The sequence below is a fragment of the Lampetra planeri genome, chromosome 2, assembly GCF_965212315.1.
Source record: "Lampetra planeri chromosome 2, kcLamPlan1.2.h2, whole genome shotgun sequence".
NCBI classification, from domain to species: Eukaryota; Metazoa; Chordata; class Hyperoartia; order Petromyzontiformes; family Petromyzontidae; genus Lampetra; species Lampetra planeri.
The window spans coordinates 6937824-6962994 of record NC_136108.1 but is presented as its reverse complement, the minus strand read 5'-3'; the positions used below and the strand labels follow the sequence as shown (position 1 = coordinate 6962994).

General features: G+C 45.0%; 1 protein-coding gene across 2 annotated transcripts in view; it reads left to right on the top strand.

Annotated features, from left to right (window-relative positions):
- Nucleotides 1-25171, top strand: part of LOC144726210 (receptor tyrosine-protein kinase erbB-4-like) — a 66576-nt gene that overhangs the window by 30062 nt on the left and 11343 nt on the right. Inside the window, exons 2-19 of one of the 2 annotated variants that reach the window (XM_078604729.1) lie at nt 7700-7851; nt 8542-8737; nt 9683-9817; nt 10520-10585; nt 13987-14105; nt 14846-14987; nt 15166-15282; nt 15855-15981; nt 16961-17034; nt 17528-17618; nt 18037-18236; nt 19030-19153; nt 20366-20456; nt 21310-21467; nt 21624-21671; nt 22740-22875; nt 23118-23240; nt 24218-24478. In XM_078604729.1, the coding sequence (XP_078460855.1) occupies nt 7700-7851; nt 8542-8737; nt 9683-9817; nt 10520-10585; nt 13987-14105; nt 14846-14987; nt 15166-15282; nt 15855-15981; nt 16961-17034; nt 17528-17618; nt 18037-18236; nt 19030-19153; nt 20366-20456; nt 21310-21467; nt 21624-21671; nt 22740-22875; nt 23118-23240; nt 24218-24478 (2360 nt within the window). The remainder of the gene's footprint in view (nt 1-7699; nt 7852-8541; nt 8738-9682; nt 9818-10519; nt 10586-13986; nt 14106-14845; nt 14988-15165; nt 15283-15854; nt 15982-16960; nt 17035-17527; nt 17619-18036; nt 18237-19029; nt 19154-20365; nt 20457-21309; nt 21468-21623; nt 21672-22739; nt 22876-23117; nt 23241-24217; nt 24479-25171) is intronic. The other variant, XM_078604738.1, reaches the window with a different exon arrangement.

The following is a 25171-nucleotide window of genomic DNA, read 5'->3' as shown; positions in this document are numbered from 1 at the left end:
CACACTTTACCCCACCACTCACGACCTGCCGATAGACTCGCTGTGGTGGACTCAATTGCACTGCTCCGGTGATTTTAAGAAACTTGGCCAACAGGCAGCAAGCGGTTTCAACAGCCTCACTGTGAGATTGGAACAACAACCTCTGCATTGCAAGTCCAACGATGCTAACCGTTTACTGGGTTATTAATTAACTTATTTACTTGCTTACATTTATATGTAGAGAACATTTAAACCACCCCCCCCCGCCCAACTCTCTTCACGCCTGCTTGGGTTTCGCCGTGAACTGTTGTGCGTTGCGGCTTGGCTTTTCTTCTCGGCCGGTGATGGAGAGGCAGACGGTTTGGCAACAGCTCTTCGCTCGCTCTGCCGTCACCTGCGTGATAATTCGTGTTGCGCCATGACGTTAGGGGCCGTCCATAAATGACGTCACGCACCTAGGGGGGGGGGCGGGGTCAGACATTTGTGACGATGTGTGACGAGGAGGGGGGGGGTGAGAAATGTGACGTCACATCAAAATATAGACAACACGATCTATTTACACCATTGGAACCTCATTTGCCAGTAAAAATATGATAATTGGGTTTTTACCCTTCTATCTGGCAACAAAACTGACACCTTTTTTTTACAAGGAGTCATGTTTACATAGACCACAATACCTGCAGTCATAATGCAAACAAAAAACATAACTCTGGTAATGTGCACTGTCCTTGAAGTTGATTGGGTAAAAATATGATAATTGATTTTTTACCCTTCTATCTGGCAACAAAACTGACACCTTTTTTTACAAGGAGTCATGTTTACATAGACCACAATACCTGCAGTCATAATGCAAAAAAAAATGCAAACAAAAAACATAACTCTGGTAATGTGCACTGTCCTTGAAGGACAGTGCACATTATCAGAGTTATGTTTTTTGTTTGCATTATGACTGCAGGTATTGTGGTCTATGTACACATGACTCCTTGTAAAAAAGGTGTCAATTTTGTTGCCAGATAGAAGGGTAAAAAAACAATTATCATATTTTTATTGGCAAATGAGGTTCCAATGGTGTAAATGCTTACCCCGAGCTCTCACTCTGATGGTGCATTGTCTTTGAGTTGTGCGCCTTTTGGCGTCATCTGGTCCAACCCATGTGAGACTAGGCTTTAAGGAAAGCTGTCTCGGGTGTGGACCAATCAACTTCAAGGACAGTGCACATTATCAGAGTTATGTTTTTTGTTTGCATTATGACTGCAGGTATTGTGGTCTATGTAAACATGACTCCATGTAAAAAAGGTGTCAGTTTTGTTGCCAAATAGAAGGGTAAAAAAACAATTATCACGATCTATTTAATTAAATAGACTTTTTAATACATGTTTTCTCCTATAACATCAAAGTGCAGCGGCACATTAAATACGCACTACAATGACAATAGTTGAAAGCGATTTTAAGCATGTTTTATTTTTTTTGGGGGGGTGGGGCAGAGCTTTGTGACGTCATATTTGAGGGGGGGGTCTGACTTTTTGTGACGCCGTGTGACGAGGGGGGGGGGTCAAAAATCGTCAAAAATCGCGTGACGTAATTTATGGACGGCCCCTTACGCGGTGCCATAACGTACCGAGGAGGAGCTTTGCATCTGTCCTCACCGTCGAGTGAGAGGCATGCGGGTTACAAAAAAAAAACCACACTGCCCACGCCTAAAATGGAGCCCCTCTAAACAGAATTGCAGTCATAAATTGTTGCAATAATGCATCTGACGATGTTGGCGCACTTTCAACGATACAGTGTTTAAAATCAGCTTGATCTATGGCCCCTCTTGTCGAGAAAGAATTCGAGTTTTCATTCATGGATTTTTTTTTTTAGATTCCGCAGATTCGTGAGGATTAAAGAAACGCAATTTTTCGTGCGTCACGGTGATGATTAAAAGCTGGTTCGTATGATCTTTTAACACAACCCAGGATCAGCAATCGTGAGGAAATAAAACAATTTCGGGCGAGGCAAGTGAGTTTCTACTCATCAGTAGTAACTCTTTATTTCCAAGAGAGACACATTGAGGCTGATTATGGGTGAATGTCACCGTCCTTCAAGAGTAGCCTGATGATTATCTGGAATGATGCCCCCAGCAAATGATCGAAGTGGGCATTGGTGCACCACTGGTCCGTGGTGTGAGATATTGACCACGTGGAGATTCATAGCCTCACATAGAGACCCAGAGGCTCTGATATAATGGTGGCACAATCATGGTTATGATAATGACCAATCAGTAATAATAATGGCTTGGCCTTATTCTTGTCCATACACGTTTGTTGTATTGCTCATGTACCTGCGCCAGTTGGCTTGTGCAATAATTAACAAATCAAGTGATAATTTCCACGCCCTTGACCAAACCGCTACAGGTTGAAGGCCTCCCCACAGCCTTTCACGTAGGTTTTTGTAACCAAACTACACCACACTGACCAGTGTAGGTTGGTTAAGAGGGTGGGGGAGGTAGGGGGACTGGGAGAGCGGGGAGAGCAGGCAGTTCGGTGTACATATTATTTGTCACCAAATGAACATTATGGCGGAACCCCGGGGTCCCATAAGCCCCCGGCTCTCGCATAAACTGCGTTGCGACGTCATTTTATGTCGGTTGAAAGCGAATGGTGCGGCAGTCTATTCCTCTCGACGAGCTCTACATGATGCGCCAATCAAAGTTAAAACGTTTTCTTTCTTCTGCGCATTCGTCCTCACTGCGCTTGGACGACGTGACAACAGAATGATCCGCGCCAGGTGGATCGCGGCGTTTATGTGCGCGGTGGGACGGAGTCGCCAAAAATGTATTCATTAATTACGATTTTGACTTCCGTTTATTCGGTACCCCGAGGTCCCGCCATAAGGTTCATATGTTATTTTAATGTTGATCGTGTCCATGAATCAAACTCTGGTCACCTGGGTTGATAAACCAGTATGATAACCACTGTGCCACCACTCTTCCACCCTGGCTTGTATACATAAGTCAATTAACAATGTCTGTACCTGAGGTTTACGAATACCCTCCCGTTGGGTTTCAGAAGTGCTCAGTATTTGCCATATGCCCTCTTCCGTGCTGGTAGATTGTGTTTGTGTTTATGCCTGTACAGAACGTATCCTACACTTGTTGCTGGCTTTAAACGTGCATTTTCTTCATCGCAATTGAAGTATTAGAAATAGTGGGCGGTAGAAAGCATTGTGCCAACCTCACCTGGTTAATGTGCATTTCAATTCCGTGAATATTTCCAGACGGCACGGAGTGGGAAGCTGTGCAAAATATCTCCACTATTTACTCAGTTCTCCGAGTCGGTTATACATTTACTCAGTCAAATTAAAAGTACAATGCGTCATAAAATGTGGCTGTAAAGGCCTGCGCTGTTTGGAATTGTGGAAAATGAAACGCTCAGCTTTCTGTTGATGAGTTTCCATGACAAACGAGAACCAGGCTGTGCCGGCCCCAGGAGTGGATTGTTAAGTTGATCAACTGCAGCCACAAACCAGGTACATATCACCACGATCAATGTGTCATGAGCCTCTGTGAGCTCGGCCCTTTCCCTTTGCTCTCCCCTCATAGGCCCCTCTCCCCGTGTACGGTGAAGGTCAGGAGGCAATCTTTAAACGAGTTAAAATTATCACTTAATGCAGGCATAGGATGGTGTTGCGTGCGTTCACCGTATGCGTTCACCTTCCACCAGGGGTCGGTCCTCTTGGCTCGACTCTCGAAGGGAAATTAAATCGTTAAGATGAGATGTGATATAAGTTACTTTGAGTTGCCAAGGCATATAAGTGGCCTGATAAATAAAAATATCTCTTATCCGTATAGGCTATGTTAGACTTCTGCACTGCTGCTGTAATGTGACAACTGGTTCTGACTTTGACCCAGCTCAACGAACCGAGTGTCACCGTGTGCTCGTCTCACGTCTGCGTTCACCCCGTAACGTCACGACTGCATCTTTGGCTTGTGTCGAAAAGTGACAGCGAGGGCGGCTCAGATCTGCAACATCCAGGGGCTCGGCTGGGCCAGGCTGGGCTGCCATAGGAACTTGTGCTATCGATCTTCTTGGTTTTTTCGGTAAAGTCACGTAGAATTGAAATAATAAAATAATAAAATAAAACATAATAAAATAATTCTCACGACGTTTCGGCCACAACGCAATCAGCCGTCCTCATGTGGAGAGCAGGTCTGTCGAGTAGACAGAGTCTGCTTATGTTTTATTTTTATTATTTTATTATTTCCATTCTACGTGACTTTACCGAAAGAACCAAGAAGATGAATCCCTGCAGTCACGAAAGCTTTAAATCGAAATTGTGCTATCGAGTCCAGCTTCGGTGGGAGCACTGAGCCAGTGCAGTTCCCACTGCCAGGGAAACGAGGCACGTGACCGAGGTGGAAGGGCAGCAAGGGTTGTTGGGCGTTACTGTGCGGCGAAAGAAAACCTAACATGCCGCTACTTGGGAGTAGTCTGTATACCCTTGAGAGACGCTCGTTGTCCTTTCGCAGCCAATAACACTTGGTCTGCGCTGCTGTACGTGTGTACGTGTGCTCGCGATTGTGCGATAAATGTTTGTACATTTTTTTCCAACAATTCTGAATAACGCGAATTAAAGTAGCCATTGATGGCTCAGCGTGACATTCCAAGTTGTCCTCTAAGACAGAAGGGGTGTACACCAAGTGTGTTTTGTGCAAGACATCCATTTTAATAAAAACAAAAACACGCCATCCTAGTCACATAAAGGCTGCAGGGACCTTCCAGCATCCATCAACATGACTCTCGTGCAAATATTGTTTTCCAATATTTGGACAGGGAATGCAACTTAATTGCAGTCAGACAGCAGATGGCCCCTTCAAAAGCAGGTGGTAAAAGGCCAGTTCCACACATTAATGAGCAATTTATGGGCAGCTTATATTACATGCGGGATGCACAGAATTGTGCATTATTAGCCGTAAACACATCTCATTCGCAATATAAATAACAGATAAAAAGGTGTCCCTCGCTGCGGTTGTTTATTTTTACAATGGGACGTCCGGCTTTTAGGTGCTTCATTCGTGCAGCATATGTCCTGATAGTGTTTTAAGTGGCGTGGCCGAATTATTGCCAATCACCGTGAGCAGTGTGGAGAGAGCACACAGTGTGGAACTGCCACCTTGCAATATGCCAACCATTTCAGTCGCACCCCACACCCCGCCCCCCATACCATATTTCCCCATTCGTGTGTCTCCCAGACCAACTCAAGTCTTCACTGAGCAATGTACATGGAATGATGCATCGGTTAAAATGTATTTTCATGATCACGATACATCTGTCCTGCGATAATTGACTGCGTATGATCGTTCAGGATTCATTTATGATTTTTTTTTATTCTATGCAAATGTACGGCACCAATTGGTGCACTGATTCATGCACTGTGCTCTGAATCCAGTGACATGAGTTTGATTCCTAGCCATGGCTAACATAAGTCGACAGTGATATCCTTCACCAACCCGTACTGATCAGTGCCTGTGAAGTATGATCAAACAACACCCAAGACCTAACATAGCGTGATGAGGCCTTCATCTAGCAGTGGATTGGTCTGTATTTTTTTTTAAATACACAAATGCTACGCTAATGTTGCATTTGGGCAAATGCAGAAAATAAAAATCCCACAAGTCTGAGAGAGAAAAAACCCAACAAAACAAATAAAAAAAATGCATTCATGGAAGCATCACGCCGAATCATGACTTCACCAAATCATCGCACTCCATGCCGCGGATAGGTGGCAGAGATGTCCACCCACCGTGTTTTCACCTAGTCAGGAGCACGCTGCAATATTTACAGAGACAATATCGCAGCCTTGATAGCTATCGTGATTGGGGCCCTTTGTTTACCTTTCACTCAGTGCCTGAGGTAGAGATGATTGTCCACAGAGAACACAGGTGCAGCTGTGTCTTCAAAATCTATTCTCGAACAAAAGTAAACACAAGCAAAAATGAAATCTGAAGGTGTTCAAACAAAACGTACAGACGTGTGAAGTGCTGTATTCGTAGAATCTCGCTGTTAACTAAAAGCAATCATGCCAGGAGAGCCCTGTGGCTTCTGTAACTGTCATCAAAATGTACATTGTGCTGTTTACAATTTGTATTTTATTTTTGCGATTGTGCATTGTGTTTCTTAAGAGCCCCCCTATATCATGTCCATGCATGCAATTGTAGCCTTTTAAAGAAGTGGCTTGAGTGTGCACTTATGGAATGCGTTGACCATTGTGAAACACATTTCCTCGTTCTTAAGGTGTCTGCCCTTTTGGGGTGTGTCCCGAGTGATGAGGCTTAAGCTGAGAACACTAATGATTCCATTTTGACCAAACATGCCAAGAGTAATGCTGAAAAAAAATGTGACATTCACAAAAGTGTCTTTTTTTTTCTAAAGCACATACCTCCTGCTGGTATAGTTTTATTGTTTTTACAAGCAATGCGTGCGGTCTCCTCTCGAGCCGTGCTCTTGGTAACAACACACAACTAAGAATATTTCGCGGTTGTCACTGTTGACAAACGAGTGTTCTTGTCTGAATTGAGATTGACGTACTGCGGTGTACGAAGTTCGGTCGTTTGTTTCTCAATCCACTTGTCCCGGCGTGGGTCGTGGCAGCAGCATGTTAAGCAGGGCGGTCCAGACCTCCCTTTCCTTGGCCACAGACTCTAGCTCTTGTATACGAAGTTAAGGTCAGTATTTCGTGGGTGGTGTTTTTTTTCTTCGACACGCGTTATTGCTTTTCTTGTATTTGTAGCTCAAGTTTAAAGTTTTGAAGATTATTTTGTTCGACCGGCTGAGTGTTCAGGAGAGGCAGGTTAGAAGTCTCCTTTGCAAGAGTGACATGGGTCACCAGCATGGCAGATGCAATAAGATAAAATAAGGTACAATAACGAAGGAAATATAAAGCATTGCTGAAAAGATTTAGAAATCAGAGCAAATCGGCAACAGCTACATTACATAGGGAATTGAAAATACCGCCACAAACATAATTAAGTATTCATTCAAATACATTTCCTGTCACGCGAGTTGGCTTGGTAAAAATTACTTTTTAAAACCGTTCCGAGTACAATTCAGTTAAAACAAAGATAAAAGTAGAATGATTGTGATTATTGCACTCGTGTGTAAACAGACAAGGATATTGTCAGATAGAATTACAAGTGAAGATATCCAGAACATACATCTTACCATCAAATTATAATTCTTGGTTCTTTCGGTAAAGTCACGTAGAAGGGAAATAATAAAATAAAATAAATATAAAACGAAAGCTTTAAATCAAAATAGAATTATAAATTAGATGGAGGACTAGCCAAGGATGTCAAACTGGACTCAAGCCCACTCTCGCTTATGCAATGGCTTGGAAAACAGCATTTCCACAGGGGTCATTTTTCCCAACATCTTTTATCAGTCGCAACAAAAATATTTTCTTTGCAAGCGGCATCTCAAATGATGGTAATACCAAAATGGGACCTTTTTTTGCCAGTATCAAGGTATGAAACATCTTAGCACCTGTTTTATTAGCAGAAAGGGTAAAACATATTCTTATCTTTCATATGGAAATACCGCACTAAAGTTTAACAGGTGACAATTTTTGTTCAACACCATTCCGGACCATTCCCCAAAATCGTTCAAGAATACAATATCAAATATTCACAGAATGGGCTGTTTGTATGTTAATGTCATGCCGTCATGCGCTTTATTTGCAGACTGTGCTGGGACAACGAACAAGTTAAATCTGCTGAGTAACAAGGAGAAGCAGTACGAGATCCTGCGTGAAATGTACACCAACTGTGAGATCGTCATGGGGAACCTGGAGATCACCAACATCCTCAATGGGAGCGACCTCTCCTTCCTGCGGGTGTGTGACGACACTGTGCCGATAGTTCACGAGCCTCAACCGCATCTTTACGAGGCCATAATGGTGAATTTTGCCACAACCGTTTGCAATTCGTGGCTTATCAAGGAGTTCACGCTTATTCGCTGCTTAAATAAATGGGTACTAATAAACGTGGTGCTACCAATGCATTCCTTAAATAACGCACAGGCCCCCTACTCAGTGCCACAGCAGTAAAAATAAGGAGGGAATGACCCCAAGAGGACTATGCGCCAAAGAGATGGAGCAACAACATTGCAGGACCATGGATGGACAGTGCCTGATGATAGTGATGCTTGTCAAGAAACTGCCAAGGTGGTCCCTGAACGTTTATTTTGTACCTCCATCTGAGCTCCCGTCTCATGGAAGCACTCTTAGAGATCCCTCCAGCGGAGCCCTCCCCCCAGCAACGCTATGAGCAAGCAATTGCTGGGCTGCACCTTTACAGTTTTTGAAACAGGCATTTGGAGTATTTGGCTGCTAGAAATGTCCACATGATCAGCCGCCACCTCGTTGAGCTATCATTTGTGGGACAGGTCGCTTCTGAAAAAGAGCTTAATAGCTTGGTGAGCGTTACCTAGTAAAGTAAAAAAAAATAGCTTATTTTACTTTTCACCTTTCACCTAAACTCTTCATTCACTCTCCCATCCCGCTCGCCTCCATGCTGTTTGCCAGTCGATCCGGGAGGTGTCTGGGTACGTGCTGATCGCCCTCAACGAGGTGGACTACGTGCCCCTGGAGAACCTGCGTCTCATCCGCGGCAACACGCTCTACGACAATAAGTACGCGCTCAGCGTGCTGCTCAACTACAACAAGGAGCAGCCTGAGTCGCAGCAGGGTATTCGACGGCTCCACCTGATGGGCCTCTTGGGTACGCACATCCATTGCACGCTCATGGGAGTGCCGCCCCAATCGCTCGCACACCCCACTGCTTAAATGGCCTCCCCCAAGAGGGAGCTCTAGAGAGCCCTTGTGGGTGGTAGCTTACTCTGCCATCCTGGTCAAACATCTCTGAACAGGCATGGGATGTCTATAATTTACCCCGGCACACGCAACCTTGTCAGTCGACAAACTGTGGTACAGTGGTACCCCGGAGATTGAACTTAATTTGTTCTAGACGGCCATTCGAACACCGAATTGTTTGAACACCGAATTAATTTTCCCCATAAGAATTAATGAAAATGACATTAATTGGTTGCAGACACAAGAAATCTCTCATTATAAAGCATTTTTACACGAAGTTTACAGTAATTACATGCATAAAATCATACAAAAAACAAGAAACACAATAAGTAAATGGAATAAGTGAATACATATATGGAATAAATGAAATAAATGAACATTGAACTTCATTTTACCTGTAGTAGGGAGAGTTGATGGCTTGAGTGGAAGGTGGTGAGGAGGAGGAGGTGGTGGTGTCATTGTTTGGAAGGGGAGTCCCATTTGTCTGGGCAAGCGTCATGCACGCTGGCCAAACGCATCTCAGCCGTACAGGTTCTTTCAAGTCGCGATTGCCCGTTCGACCTCCGAATTTCGTTCAGTTTCCGGGGCAAAAAATCTTCAGAAATATCGTTCGAACATCGATTTGTTCGAGTTCTGGTGCGTTCGATCTCCGAGGTTCTACCGTGTCCCCATTTAAACTGCTAGATGTCACAGAGGCGGAGGTGTTTAATAAACTTGCACCATTGCTTCAACTGGTCCCCCAGGGAGGTTGAACTGGTGAAGATGTTGATAGCAAGTCCAGTGTGCTAACCATTACACCACGAAATAAGTTTCAATTCAGAGTGGATCCATTTGTTGTGTCTCAATCGCGCAGAAATCCTTAAAGGAGCTGTCTACTTCGATTCCAATGAGTACCTCTGCTTCGCTGATACCATCAACTGGGCTGACCTCAAGAGCAAGGGGTCCCCTGAAAACGTGACCAACAAGCTGGACTTCTTCAAATCAACATGTGAGTGGCGTAATGTGCATCAGAATACAGTTAAAGGCGTAAATAACATTGAATGTGCGTACAAATAATATTCGTGGCAGTAGAGTCATTTGCATGACCAAAGTTAAAAAATAAATCTATCAGAATTATTAATTATTTAGCATCCCCATGGAGGTGAACATCAAACAGCAATAATGTAACATATTTCTTAGCTCTCCGATGTCTTTTCGGCTTCCTGAAAAAACTCCCAGCACATGGAGGCGAAACTTTGGACACTGTGCCGAACGACTCGTGGTGCAACCTGGGAACACATTGGAGAAGCTGCACAGCACAACCACTAAAACCTATGCAGAAGGATTATTTAAGACAACTTATGTTAGGGCAGGCTGGTGATCCTTGGGGAAAGAACCAATGTGACAGCGTAAATAGCCCTCCAGTTCAACCCGGGTCAGTTTGAAACTTAGTCCTGGCAGTCAAGCGGAGAGGCTATCGAGGACAAGAGCTCTGAGCCCTAAAGCCGAGAGAAAATGGTTGCGATGTTCACTATTCAGATGTTAAAAATGTGCCGTTTCAATTGTGTAGTGGAACAGTGGCAGTTAGCTTGGACGTCTCGTGCTCAAACGTCGAGTGCGAGAGGCGGGCGCTGTAACGGTTGTGTTTGTGGGAAGCTCGCATCTCGTTCTGTTGTTCTCCTAAATGGGCTTCGCCGCTCTGTTCTGGCAGGCAAGCCCTGCCATCCGTCCTGCAATGGCCACTGCTGGGATGAAGGTGCAAATTACTGCCAGAAGTGTAAGTCGAACGCCCTCATACCATCCTGCCCATCCTTACCCATCACGGTAAAAGCCCTCTGCTTTTTTGCGTATTCAGCACTTGAGTTCAACGGTTCGTTTACAGAAAACGTTTACATTTCTTTATTCATTTTATTTGTATCTACTAAAAAAAAGTGAAAGAAATGAATGTTACAATTTATAAAGGGATCAATCTTTGTCAATGGTTGCATCCGGATAGAATAATAACAAGCAGTAAGTATAAAACCATTATAGGAAGCAGAAATATATATACAGTAGAACCCCTAAATTTCGATTTAAAGCTTTCGTGACTGCAGGGATTCATCTTCTTGGTTCTTTCGGTAAAGTCACGTAGAAGGGAAGTAATAAAATAATAAAAATAAAACATAATAAAACAATTCTCACGACGTTTCGGCTACAACGCAAGCAGCCGTCTTCAGGTGAAGAATGAGACACTGCCAAGCTAGGAGCTTATATATAAGCTGAGTTGGAGGTGGAAGAAGAAGAGAGCCTTAACAAAAGAATGTGCATATCAAGAGGAATTTAGCATATTCATGGGAAATGCGTAGGAGGTGGGCGGGGGGGTTTCAAAGTCATATTATGCCCATGCATTATGCAGGATCAGCAGCACAAAAGGGAGGGGGGGTAGCATTAACAAAGGGAGGGCATGTTAATAGTATGTAGAAGCAATGAAACATGTGAATGGGAAAACGGTGGCAGGAGATCCGCAGCGGAGCAAATAATGCATTCCCTGTGGAGAACACAAGATACACAGTTAATGCCAGTGAGTGGACTGCGGTCTGAAAGTCACCATAAACGTGAACAACAATCAGTTAAGATCCGAAGTGGTTTATTACGTCCTTCCAATGATTGCTGAGCCAGAATCCATCTTCTCGGTTGAAATTGTCTCTGTGTTTGTATATGTGGATCGCCTCATGAACGAATCTCTCATGGTAGCCATATGGCTGTTAGCAGTTACATTGGAGAAACCAAACGACACGTCTCAGACTGCATCCGTGAACATAAAGCTGACCTGAAACACGGTAGGACAAACACCTCAGCCGTGGCAGATCACTGTTACAATTCAGTGGGTTCACATGACATTGACTTCTCCAAGACAGAGGTTCTCTGCAAGCCATCTGGCTACCATGAGAGATTCGTTCATGAGGCGATCCACATATACAAACACAGAGACAATTTCAATCGAGAAGATGGATTCTGGCTCAGCAATCATTGGAAGGACGTAATAAACCACTTCGGATCTTAACTGATTGTTGTTCACGTTTATGGTGACTTTCAGACCGCAGTCCACTCACTGGCATTAACTGTGTATCTTGTGTTCTCCACAGGGAATGCATTATTTGCTCCGCTGCGGATCTCCTGCCACCGTTTTCCCATTCACATGTTTCATTGCTTCTACATACTATTAACATGCCCTCCCTTTGTTAATGCTACCCCCCCTCCCTTTGGTGCTGCTGATCCTGCATAATGCATGGGCATAATGACTTTGAAACCCCCCCGCCTATCTCCTACGCATTTCCCATGAATATGCTAAATTCCTCTTGATATGCACATTCTTTTGTTAAGGCTCTCTTCTTCTTCCACCTCCAACTCAGCTTATATATAAGCTCCTAGCTTGGCAGTGTCTCATTCTTCACCTGAAGACGGCTGCTTGCGTTGTAGCCGAAACGTCGTGAGAATTGTTTTATTATGTTTTATTTTTATTATTTTATTACTTCCCTTCTACGTGACTTTACCGAAAGAACCAAGAAGATGAGTAGAACCCCTCTTAATGGCGGTGATTGTTTTCACGAAACCTGTCGTTAAGTGATTTGGTCGTTAAGTGATTTGGTCGTTAAGTGATTTGGTCGTTAAGCGAGTATAGGAAAAACACGTTAAAGGTTTAATTCGTTCTGATAGCATCGAAAGTTACCCCCTTTTTCACCCAAAAACGTACTTTATAATATTTAAACATTGGATATTAACACATAAACTTACTAACACCATTATACACACATACTATTAAAAGAAAGACGGTTAATCAATGCATTAATTAATATTTACTGTACCTACAAAAGCCCGTCGTTAACAGGGGAATGGTTGGTAAGCGAACACATGGGGCTCTATGGAGGCAGTACACTACTATACACTACACTATACACTACACTATACACTACACTACTATACACTACACTACTATACACCACTACTATCCACTACACTATACACTACACTACTATACACTACACTACTATACACTACACTATACACTACACTACTATACACTACATTACTATACACTACACTATACACTACACTATACACTACACTACTATCCACTACACTACACTACTATACACTACTACTATACACTACACTACTATACACTATACTATACACTACACTACTATACACTACACTATACACTACACATGGGGCTCTACGGAGGCCCGTCGTTAAGCGATTAATGATTCACAGGGGTGGTCGTTAAGAGGGGTTCTACTGTATATACTTAATATTAAAAGCAGTTTAAGCTAATACAATATCAGGGTGTGAACGCCATATCTAAAAAAAACATGTATTTTCAGTCTTATATTAATATAAGAATAACAGACGTAACCTCCCTGCTGATCATGGCCGCTCATTCCACAGTTTAGGAGCGCTCCAGGCGAATCCTCTGCCACGTGCATTTTCTCAACACAATTGGGTTATTTTACAAGTCTGGATCGTGTAACCCAAGAGACCGACTCGGTACATATGGGGTCAAACGTTCTTCTCGGTATAGAGGGACCACGGTTATTTAAAGCAGTGGTTCTTCTTAACCTGGGGTGCAAGCACCCCCTGGGGGTGCGAGATGCCCTTTCTGGGGCGGTGAGACATGCCAGATGATATTAGAAGGTAAATCATGGAAACACAAATTAAGCACATAAGTACAACTAATTAGTTTCGTCAAACCAATGCATTGATTAACATTATTTATATTTTTTACCATTGAGAGCCAAAGGGGTGCAAGGCTGCAGTAAAGCTTAAAAAAACACTGATTTAGAGCTTAATATTTCATGAGCAGGACATTAGAATCGAACCTGAACTGAACAGGAAGCCAGTGCTCGTGTGCCTATAGGGGTAATACAAAATTACTCAAATGGAACTATAGTATTACAGTGATTGCCTAATGCCCCAGGTACCTCTTGTAAATGAGACTATCCCCTGGGTCTATTGAGTTATCACCTGGTTAAACAAAATAGACTTGAAACTTGATATTGTCACCTTGATCAATTATCGTCAATATTTGATGTTGTGCCTCTTTGCAGTTGGTGTCGCTGTGTTTTATATGCAAGCGTGTACATACGTAGGTGTGCATGCGGTATTGTGGGTGCACTAACTGTGTCCGTCTGCCTTTAGTCACGAGTCTGCATTGCGCCAAGCAGTGCGACTCACGCTGCAACGGTCCCGACTCCAACAACTGTTGCCACCGGCAGTGCGCCAGTGGATGTACAGGCCCCTTGGATACCGACTGCTTCGTGAGTGGCACACAAAAAGACAAAGATACCCCGTATAGCCTGCACAGGCTGTTGGAGCAAACGGTTGTTAGCGAGCACCTATGAAGGCCGACACAGGACACGAGTTAGTGGTTGTGGCGAGGACCACCCCCGGCCACCTATGTCATCCCATTGCTAATGTTTGCACACTGCACTGGGTACTCATTTAAGATGACCTAGGGGAGGCCCCAGGACTGCTTCGAATAATTGCCACGGATGTTCTTTGTGGCCGGGAATCGAATTGGGGCAGCTGGATTTGTCGCCCTGTGCAGTAACCACGACGTCCGCTCGCCCACCTGCACGAGCCAGCCACTTGCACAGCATGTGCCCGCGGCCCCCGTGACTCCTCCACGTGGGCACGATGGCTTTGGTGGCGTGAAGGGCGTAATGGCCTAGACCGTTTCGCTACAGCGCAAAAATCGCCCGATGAAGCTGGTTGCAATCACCAGCGAAACGTCACGGTGCTCAAATTGTGAACGTCGTGGGTTCACTCTCCAGCACACACCGTGGTGTGGTACTACTACTAGTAATTTACTCGCACATTTTGTTGACGGGACAAACCTCACTAAGTTGGCTGTGTCAGGTGGTGGTGGTGGCGGCAGGGTTTAATGACGCATTTATATTCACGTAATCTAAGACGCGCAAGAAAATAATCATTATTATCAGGGACGGGAATGGTTCCCGTCGAGATGCGACCCACCTTTTGTCTCGCGGAATAACAGGCGTGCAGGCGCTTCAACGACAGCGGGGCGTGCATACAACTCTGCCCGTCGCCCGAGGTCTACAGCCCAATCACATTCAAGCAGGAGCCTAACCCATATGGCAAGTACAGCTACGGGGCCACCTGCCTGGAGAAGTGCCCAAGTGAGTGTCTCTACAGGGTGATTCAAAAAAATGTTAACACTTCCGAGAATTTGCAACAATACCACAAGACAACCCAGGGCTTTGGTTAATGTCCGTCATTTGTAGTTAAAAAAATATTTGATGTGTGTGTGGAGACGAAGAAAGAAAGTCTGCTAATACTTTTTGTTTCCCATATTAGGTCATTTTGTGGTGGACGGAAATGCATGTGTTCGCGCGTGCTCCGCAAATAAAATGGAAGTAGAAAACAGCAGTGGGGTTAAGCACTGCACCGCCTGCGGTGACATCTGTCCCAAAGGTACCTCTCACCCATCATGCTCTTTTACAACCTGGTTTCTACACACACAGAAGAATCTTTATTTTCGAATGTGCTGGAGACTAGAACACAGCACAGCTCCTTAATCGTGAATTTCTTAACTGTGCACTCACACACTGGGTGCCATGTGATAATTTCCGGACATAAACATGTCCGGAAATAGTTTTTCACAAGGTACATAAATTCCAACTTTTTTAACAACATTCTGCTTAAGGTCACTGATTGCTCTCGACGTAAGCAGTCGCTATATGACGAACACCATTCTTTCTGCAAAGTGGATTATTTGTTTGGTCTACATTACTAATTAATGGTTTCTTGATTCATTATCATATTTTACGAGTGTTTAAAACATTACATTTCCAAGCAACAACTTTCACTTGTTTTGCAAGGATATAAAACACCAAAGTATGATTCTGCAGTGCACAGTACAATATTGACAACAGTAAAACTTCTTGATGAAGCTTAAATCAAAGGTAAATATTTGCAAGTTTTTTTACACGAGGTTGTTTATGATTATGATTATTATTATCTAACGTGTGGTATCTTTGTGCTAGTGTGTGACGGAATAGGGTCCGGGAGCCTGAAGGAAAGTCAGACGATCAACTCTGCCAATATCCACCTCTTTCAAAACTGCACAAAAATTACAGGAAACCTCGTCATTCAGAAGCCGGGCATCAACGGGTAAGCTTGGCCTCCATCTCACAGGCATTATCAAGCTGCTCTCCCCCCTCCCCCTCCTCCTTGTAGATGTAGATTACAGAGCAACAACTTAAAATTTCACATTCAGGTGCTCGAGCCAGATAACTGCGTCAGGAGCAGCGAAGTGTCATCACCCTCACTATGAGACCTCCTTTACCAGTGGCAAAATATAGTAGTAGGTTTTTACCCTTTAAACTGGTACAAAACTGACACCTTTATACAAGGCATCATGTTTGCAATAACTGCAACACAAGCAGTCAAAATGCATACAAAAAGAAACAACTCTGATAATGGTAATGATATGCACTGTCCTTGAAGTCCTTGAAGTTGATTGGTCCACACCCGACACAGCTTTCCTTAGAGCCTAGTCTCCATTGGTGTTGGACCAGATGACGCCTTTTGGCCTTTTGATTAATTACGATTGCGACATACTCGGACCTCGGCCCTCGCAGAGAGTCCCTCAATGTTCAGTTGGAGGATCCTTGTCCCAGGGCCCATCTGGCGCGTTGTTTTGCCCCGAAGAGGGCTGTTGGCGTGGCTTGTGTTGTTGAGCTGGAGACCGGGAGATTGATGATCGATGTTTGGTCTCCGCATTGATAGCATTCGTCGTGATTTGTCACTCAACAGAGTGGGGCTGCGTGAAGGCTGCCATCTTCCACTGTAAAGCAGTGATGCGCACGGCGTGAACTCAGGAACTCTTATTCATGGTTCTTTCGGTAAAGTCACGTAGAAGGGAAATTATAAATTATTATTGTTATTTCCCTTCTACATGACTTAAATAAATTATTATTTATTATTTCCCTTCTACGTGACTTTACCGAAAGAACCAAGAATATGAATCTCTGCAGTCACGAAAGCTTTAAATCGAAATTCCGGAACTCTTCTTTAACGCAGGGACTGCATGTTGGGTCTCTCAATCGGCAATTCACGTGTTTTTTCTGTTGTTCTCGTTTTGTTTCAGGGATCCTTATTTAAAAATAGAACGCATGGATCCAGAGCATCTGAACAATTTCAGAACCGTGCAGGAAATAACAGGTGTGGTTGGGCATCTGACATTCAAGACACCTTTTGCAATGTGAAGCACAACCGTTTCTAAAGTACTCTGTTAAATGTCATTTTTATAAGATAGGTGCATCTTAACATCATCATTATCAGCCACGGTCAATCGACTGGGTGCATTTTGCAACGGCCGCTAAACCAGCTATGCCCTGGAAGGCGGAATATTTTTTTGTGAAAGAGATGACATATAGGGTGCTGTGTACTGAGTGGTATATTTGATCAATGGCACTGTACAGCCAGTGTTTTATAATTATCAGTCGGTATCTACTGTCGATATTTACCCGATAACAATTCCATTAATTGTCCCTCTTTGGGGTCATAATTGAATGCGATCAACTATTCGTCTTTATCTCGTTTATTCTGTGTAATTTATATGGCCTCCTCTAATTTGTTCTATCGATACATGCCTAATGATGAGCTGTGTGTTAGCAATGCTGCGGTGCATTGACTGAGAGAATGTATACCACAGGATACTTCAACATCGAGGGATGGCCCGAAGAGTTACCGCATCTTGGGGTCTTCGAAAACCTCAGGGTCGTGCAAGGCAGAGAATTGAGAAGGTGATGTTTAAGCTACAAAAAATATACATTGAACGAATACATACCCTTTATAATTGCATGACAGCACTCAACATGGAATGCTGTCTATGTTGTTTAGCAAACGTAAACACAACTGTTGGGTTTTGCTTTATTGATTAAATATAAAATCTGTAGTGAGACTATGCTTAAAGGGGGCCTTAATAAATCTAAAAGCCTTGGGGAACAGGGGGCTCGACATGGCCAGTGTTAAACAAACTGGAAGCACATGTTACCGCAGGACAAAATGATGGACGGATGATCTGTCGATGTCGCTTGGGCATGCAGCGCAAGCTCTCAGCCCTGGTGTAAATGAGGAAAGGCTGCTATGCCCATCGCCAGATCGTTGTAACTTTTTGTACCAACATTATTTTGAGTGTGTTTCTGTTGGTTCTCTTTACAGCTCTAAAGAGTATTCTTTCTTAATTTCTAACCTGAACAATATCACATCTCTGAATCTGCAATCTCTGCAAGAGATCAGCAACGGCAACATCTTAATTCAGCAGAACAAAAAGCTGTGCTTCTACACCTCTGTGAATTGGACCCTTCTGACTGGGTCAACATCTACCAAGCTTAAAAATATGGGCAACAACAAAAACTGTGGTATGCTGCAAACTGCATGAGCACATGGATCTGTGACCTGATATTGGATGTTGTTTGTAGAGAATGTGTTTTTTTGTCGCGAGAGTTTTCACACGGTTAAAAAAAAACAAGCACCGTGCCCGTGTGGCTACGGATTGGCAGCACTGCTTAATTTTTCGCTGACCATTTCAGAATGTTATTGTCTGTTATCTCATGTAAGGGAGGTACATTTTGTCGTATGCTCCGCCCCATAGTTATTTGTCACGTGACGGTCAAACCGTAACTGTTTTACTGACGGAGCTGGAATTGTTATCAAATTAAGTCAAAACCAAATTTTACAAAATGGGTTTTTTAGGCAGTCATCGGTGGCCAGGCTGAGACCCCTCAAGTCGCTACATATGAGAAACGGTTTGAAGCTGGGTGATTGCAGAATTTAACCCGGTATTTCAACAGTGGCTTCTCAGTGCTCTGCCCTCTGAACTGTTGTACAGTCTTCCCTCGTCATTCACAAACTTGCTATCTGCGATTTTGGCTACACGAGAATCGCATCTGGAACTCTACATGACTGCATGGAGATAGGAGTGATGAGATGAAGTGAAGAGATACTCTTTTTCGAATAACGTCCCACTGCCAAATAGACTTACCATATTTTTGGATAATCTACCCGCAATATTAACTAGGGTGGCCGTTGGTCCGAACCACGAATCTCTGCAACAAACGTGTTACCGCTCAGCGATGTCACCACCCCAACCGCAAAGTGCGTGTCGGTGTCCCTGTTAGCTTGATGATTCCGTGTGTTCCCCAAATTCCCCAGACAAGCAGTGCGATGTACTGTGCTCTACCGATGGCTGCTGGGGCCCCGGGCCTTCGCAGTGCCTCGCCTGTAAACACTTCAAGAGAGACCGCACGTGCGTGGAAGCCTGCAACCTCATGCACGGGTGAGCACTGCACGTCGCCCCACTGAGACCTGCCACCAGTAGCATCTGTGTGCCAAGGGCCGGTGCACCGTGTTTGTGTTGTGTGTAAAGCCACGACATTTCTTGGAGGCTCAACGTATAGTGAGCTGGCAGCCCCTTCCTCTGTCAGCCCAACCTCACCTGGGTAAAGAAAATAAATGTAAAAATTTGATGGCCTCACTCTTTTTGATGTTTGCCCCCACCTACTGGCTCAGAGGCCTCACCCACTTCTTTGCCAACCTCACTCACTGCTCCGGTGACCCTGCCCAAGCATGAAGTTGAAACTAGGACACAAAAAAAAATCGGATTTCCACATATGCTTCAAGAGTACCCAGGAAATGTTCAGCTGTATGTGCACAGCATATAACCCTCGTATAAATCTAGTTTGCATTAAACCTGCATCACATCAAGGGAATCCCCAACGTTTTGTTTGTACACATAGAGATCCACACCACGATTGCTTAAGCAAGTGTTGTACCTTCTTGCATTCCATTTGGCTGGGGCTTGCTTTAAAACTTAAGATCTTAGCCCTCTAGTTTCATGCAATGAAGATATTCGACATCATTATCGGTCATGGTTAATCCACTATAGAGTGAAGGCCTCTACACAATCTGGTGGTATCTATCTGTGATATAAGAATCTACATATCACCTGCAATCGAACTGGTTTAGTCACTACATGTCCTTGGTGGATGTCCTCTCAGACACATTCCGTTCCTTGGCTACCACACCCTCATTGTTCTTGACCATCTGCCATCATTCTATTTAGCGACGTGTCCTTCCAAAGCCCCCAGACTTTTTTTTTATTATTATGAATGGTCTCAATGCCGTCATTAACCTGTACATGCATTGTAATCCACGCGTTCATATTTATGTCTCTCAATGTAATTCCAGCACGCATATCTCCACGCTTCAGAATTTCCACCGGGGTTCAATTGGCCTGTTAAATATTGCAAACGAAAACTAATAAAAAAAAAACATTCAGGCCAATTTCGGTCTGTGGTATGTGTAGTCCAACAGTGCTGCATTCTTATAGGTAATAGATGCCTTTATAATAATAAATCAAACAAGTTAACGTTTAATATGATCATGTGGAAACTCACAGTCCCACTGATTGCCTCTATAGATATACAATGTAATCCCTTTGAGATGGCTAGGGATGGTGGCCCTAATGGTGGCAGTGTGCGTGTGACAGGGAGGTGCGGGAGTTCGCCGATGGGAACGTGTGCAAGCCGTGCAATCCGGAGTGCCTTCCTGTGAACAACAATCTCACCTGCAACGGCCCGGTCTGTACTGCTCACATGCACAGCCACCTTCGCTCCAATGCATGGGGATTTTTATTCATCTCGGTTATTATGGTGTTGTCGTCAGGAAATGACGGTGGCCGTAAATCCAAACTTCTCTGTACACGAAAGGGCCTGAGGTACTACTGCCTAGGTTTTCACACTCATGCTGTATTGCTGCTGTCTTATGTGTTCTCGGGTTGCGCCGCGTGTTGCTTGACACAATGTCCAAGGATGCCGGGACATTAATCAGGAATTAATTTCTTAAAGAAGCTCCCAGCAGTGGAGTGAAACTTCAGACATAATGCTGAATAACACACGCTACATTGCGATAACGCATAACAGATTGAACGCATTATCGCTCAAATAACCGTGGAATTCCAAATCCAAAGATCTTTAGCGCAGCAGAGTATGAAACTATGTGAAACTAGTACACAGCAGCAAGTTATTTCGCTCCTGCAAATATATGGTGCTGGTTCCACCTGTGTTGACCTCATGAAGGGGGAATTGACCTCATATGCAGAAAGGACACTGTGGAGTTGGTGTTGGAATCCCATGCTTGCTCATGGCCTTTTGTGCAGACCCTCTCACGCGCACACCATTTCCATTCATTAGAAGTGCAACAGCAAATTGTAAACTTCAAATCAGCCAAGTATAGCATCATTTAATTTACTTCCTTTGCTGCCCTGCTTAAGCAGTGAATATCAAAAATCAATGACCACTTTCAAGTGCTTCTGTTGTTCAATGTGGATGCTGTCAACTTTTCTTACATCTGCCATAAATTGCTGATCAGCAAAGGACAATAGTTCTAGGAGGTTTTTGTTTTAACTGACGGCCGTGCCGGTGCTTGCTGCAGGGATCAGAAAATTGCTCCGCGTGTCGTAACTTCAAGGAGGGACCACTGTGCGTCTCGAAATGCCCCAGCGGCATCCAGGGAGAGAACAACACGGTCATTTACAAGTATCCAAACGCGTTCAACATCTGCATGCCTTGCCACACCAGCTGCATCCACAGGTGAGCAGCGGAGCATTTGTCTACGTCTCTTGTCGTGTGCATGAATTTGTGCATGTGTTAAACTGTTGTGGCGCTCCACATTTATAATGAAGTCACTTATTGTAACTTTCATTCCCTACCTCACCACACCCCCGCCCCCAAACCCGATGTTTTCAGCTGCACAGGACCAAACGCAGAAGACTGCAGTGGAATGGCCAAAAATAGGTGAAGATCGCACCATGCATGTCCAATATGAATTTTGTGTTTCTGCGTGTGCATTTATGATGATGTGTCAATTGTGCTTGTCTGTGTGTGTAACCTAATGGAGAAATTGTCTGCTCCCCATTACTCGCAAAACCTCATGTAAACTTACGGTCACCCTTTTGTGCATAAGCTGTTCGGTACTTGGGCCCCTGGATGCTAAATAAGCAGCTTGAAACTAAGTTTCTGGCATTTGAACACAGGTGTCTGAGACAGATGATTGGAATTTTATGGTAAGACAGGATAAGCAATTCAAAGGTCTGGAAGATAACGTGGCAGTTAAGTGTTGTAGATACGAGAAGGCAAAAATAGTTACGCTGGGTGAGACCTGTGCAGGATGGGGGAGGGCCGATTCATGAGGCAGGCACTGGAGTGGTCTCTATGAATTTGGTGACCAAGGCGAAGATCTCAGGCCAGATGGTGGGATCTGGTGGAGGGTAGAATGATTTGGCGAGGAGTGGTGGCATCAATGTATGTGTAATAAAAGACTCAGTCAGGCGATGCTGGTCTCCGTTTGTCTTTTATTTAGATTCTTCTCCGCACCCCCCCACTGGCCTCCTCTCGGACCAGTGTCGTCTCGCGCGCGCCCCGCGCACGCTCCCTCTCGCGTACCACGCACGCTCTTTCTCACATGCCCCGCACGCTCCTCCGTTAGCTCCTCTATTCCCGCATTCCGCACACCGCTGGCCGACGGCGTGCAGAGGTCCTTCGGCCACGTGGCCGATGGCGCGGCTCTTTCCTCACCACCCAACGTGGCTCAGCCTCTTATCTTCCCCGACTGCCCCGATCTCTTCCGGGCTCCCACTTATATACATTCTGGCCTTCCCATACTACCCCGCTGGCTCCGCCCCCATTCACCTCGCCTCCCATTGGAGCCGAGGTGAACGGTGGCCCCTCCCACACGCCCTGCAGACCAGGCTCCGCCCCCCAATACCCCGGGCCGTGTGATTGGACCCGAGCCCAGCAACAACCCCATTTACGCTTGCATTACATATGTATCAAAGTGCTAATTCATATTTTATTGTTTTGTAGCGTGAAGCTTGTGGCGATATTATCGGGCCTGAGCATCATGTTTGTCATCGTCGTACTTGTACTGGGCATCTTTATCTTCAAGAGGCAGCAGACAAAACGCCGTAAGAAAACCCTCCGAAAGTACATCGAAAATGAGGTGAAGGAGCGGTCTATTGCATGCACCATCCCCATCCACCCTATAATGGTGGCATTGCACACGTGTCTACAAACATAATGTTTGTTGTGTCACAAGATCCAAGGAATAAAAATAATCTTTTATAACTCTCGAATTGAGAAATTGGCTCATTTGACTGTGGATGGTGGTGGTACGTTTCTAAAGCTTTTGTATTTGAAGGGAAATGGTAACAGGTGTTTGTTCTGTCTGTTTTCCTGTTTCAGCTGGTGCAGCCTTTAACGCCAAGCGGTGCCGTTCCGAACCAATCAAAGCTACGGATTATCAAGGAGACACACCTGAAAAAGGGAAAAGTCTTGGGCTCAGGGGCCTTTGGAACAGTGTACAAGGTTTGCATATGAAACTAACAAGACTATGATAAACAGGAAAAGTGCAAATTTTTTTAATCTGTGAGATCTAATCGGGCTTGTGAAGTATGAATTTAGAAAATGTCCTATTTACTATGTGTAGTGGGTCCAACTGAGTCACAGATGTTGTTCCTTTTAGAGGCAACACTTTTATTGTAACACGTAACACAAAGGGGTAACTGCCCCTTCACCAGATACAGCCTAGGGTGGGGACCATCCAGCTAACTACCCTATACAGAGGAGTTACTGCTACGAAGGGTCGGGCCCTCACTCGGGTCCGCAACCACGTGGTTGCCTCATAGGACTTAGAGCTTCCAGCTTGAGACTTAGAGCTTCCCACTTGTAGATGTTGAGCTTCCAGCTTGTAGATGTTGAGCTTCCAGCTTGAGACGTAGAGCTTCCCACTTGTAGATGTTGAGCTTCCAGCTTGTAGATGTTGAGCTTCCAGCTTGAGACGTAGAGCTTCCAACTTGTAGAATGCAGCGACCCCGGTCCCTCTCAGGGACCCGACTTATATCCCCCCACAGGTCGGGGCCGCTCCGCCCCTGGCCCCTGGCCCTGCCCACCTTCTGGAGCCTTCTAGCCCCCCCTCGATCCCTCACGAGAGCTCTCGCCGGACACGTGATCACCCCCTAGTCCCCCCACCTGGGGGCCTCTCTTTGGACATTCTAGATCAGGGGTCCCCAACCCCCGGGCCATGGACCGGTACCGGTACCGGTCCGTGGCCTGTTAGGAACTGGGCCGCACAGTGGTGAGTCCGCGCGTGGCCCATTATTTGATTTACCACTTCCATCCGCGCCTCTTTCCCGCACTGCGCACTTGTCTCAGTCACAGTTTTGGAAAGACCCAATGATGAACCCCCCCCCCTCCCCCCGGTCCGTGAAAGAAATGTCTTCCACGGAACCAGTCCCTGGTGCCAAAAAGATTGGGGACCGCTGCTCTATATCACGTGTCTGCAGAGTCAACCAGAGTGCCATGACACGGGGCAACCCTGTCCTTGGGCTGACACTCTGCCGCTACCCCTCATGGGAGACCGCACTGCACACTATGCGTGGTGTCCGCGCTATCCCCGCGCTCACCAAGCCCCGCTAGGGCTGGTACTACACCCACCACGGGGTGTACGCGATGACGGTGCATCGCACGCCACGGCTCTTCCGGGCCGGCACCATACAATGACATCCCTGTTGTCACTACATATGTATAGAGGACCTGTACTCAAGGTGATTAGCACAGTGTAAAACATTTAACATAAAATAATGATTTAGATGGCAGGGACGTTGCAGGGGCTGAGGAATAGGTGACCGTGGCAGATGGTGCTTATTGGTCATGAAGAGGGAGTGAAGGGATGGGAAACAGTGGAGGGGAGAGGAAGAGAATGGGCAATGGAGAAGAGGTGGAATTTTAAGAGGTGGAGCTTTAAGAGGTGGAGCTTTAAGAGGTGGAGCTTTAAGATGTGGAGCTTTAAGAGAGGGATGGAAGAAGGTTAAGGAGGGGCACCGATTCATTTACGGGGGAACTTTATTCAAGTGGAGGGGTGCACGGAGGGAGGACGAATGTATTTAAATTCTTACAGACATATTTCATACTCTTTAGGTCTTTCGATAAAGTCACGTGACTTTACCGAAAGACCCAAAGAGTATGAATTCCTGCAGTCACGAAAGCTTAAAATCAAGACATATTTCAGTTTCCCTCAGTATCCGTGCTCCCGACATCCCATACACTTTGGAAATATGAATGCTCATGGGCCCACTATGCGTTAATTCATGCAAGATGAATACTGCACGTTGGTGTTTGCCAAGCATAAAAAATATTTTGGGGAAAACTGTACCAAAACATCTGACAATGGACAGCCTGGATCCATTAATGGGAGGGACCGTGTGTGAGAGGAGTGCTCTGACCACTGAGCCATCCGG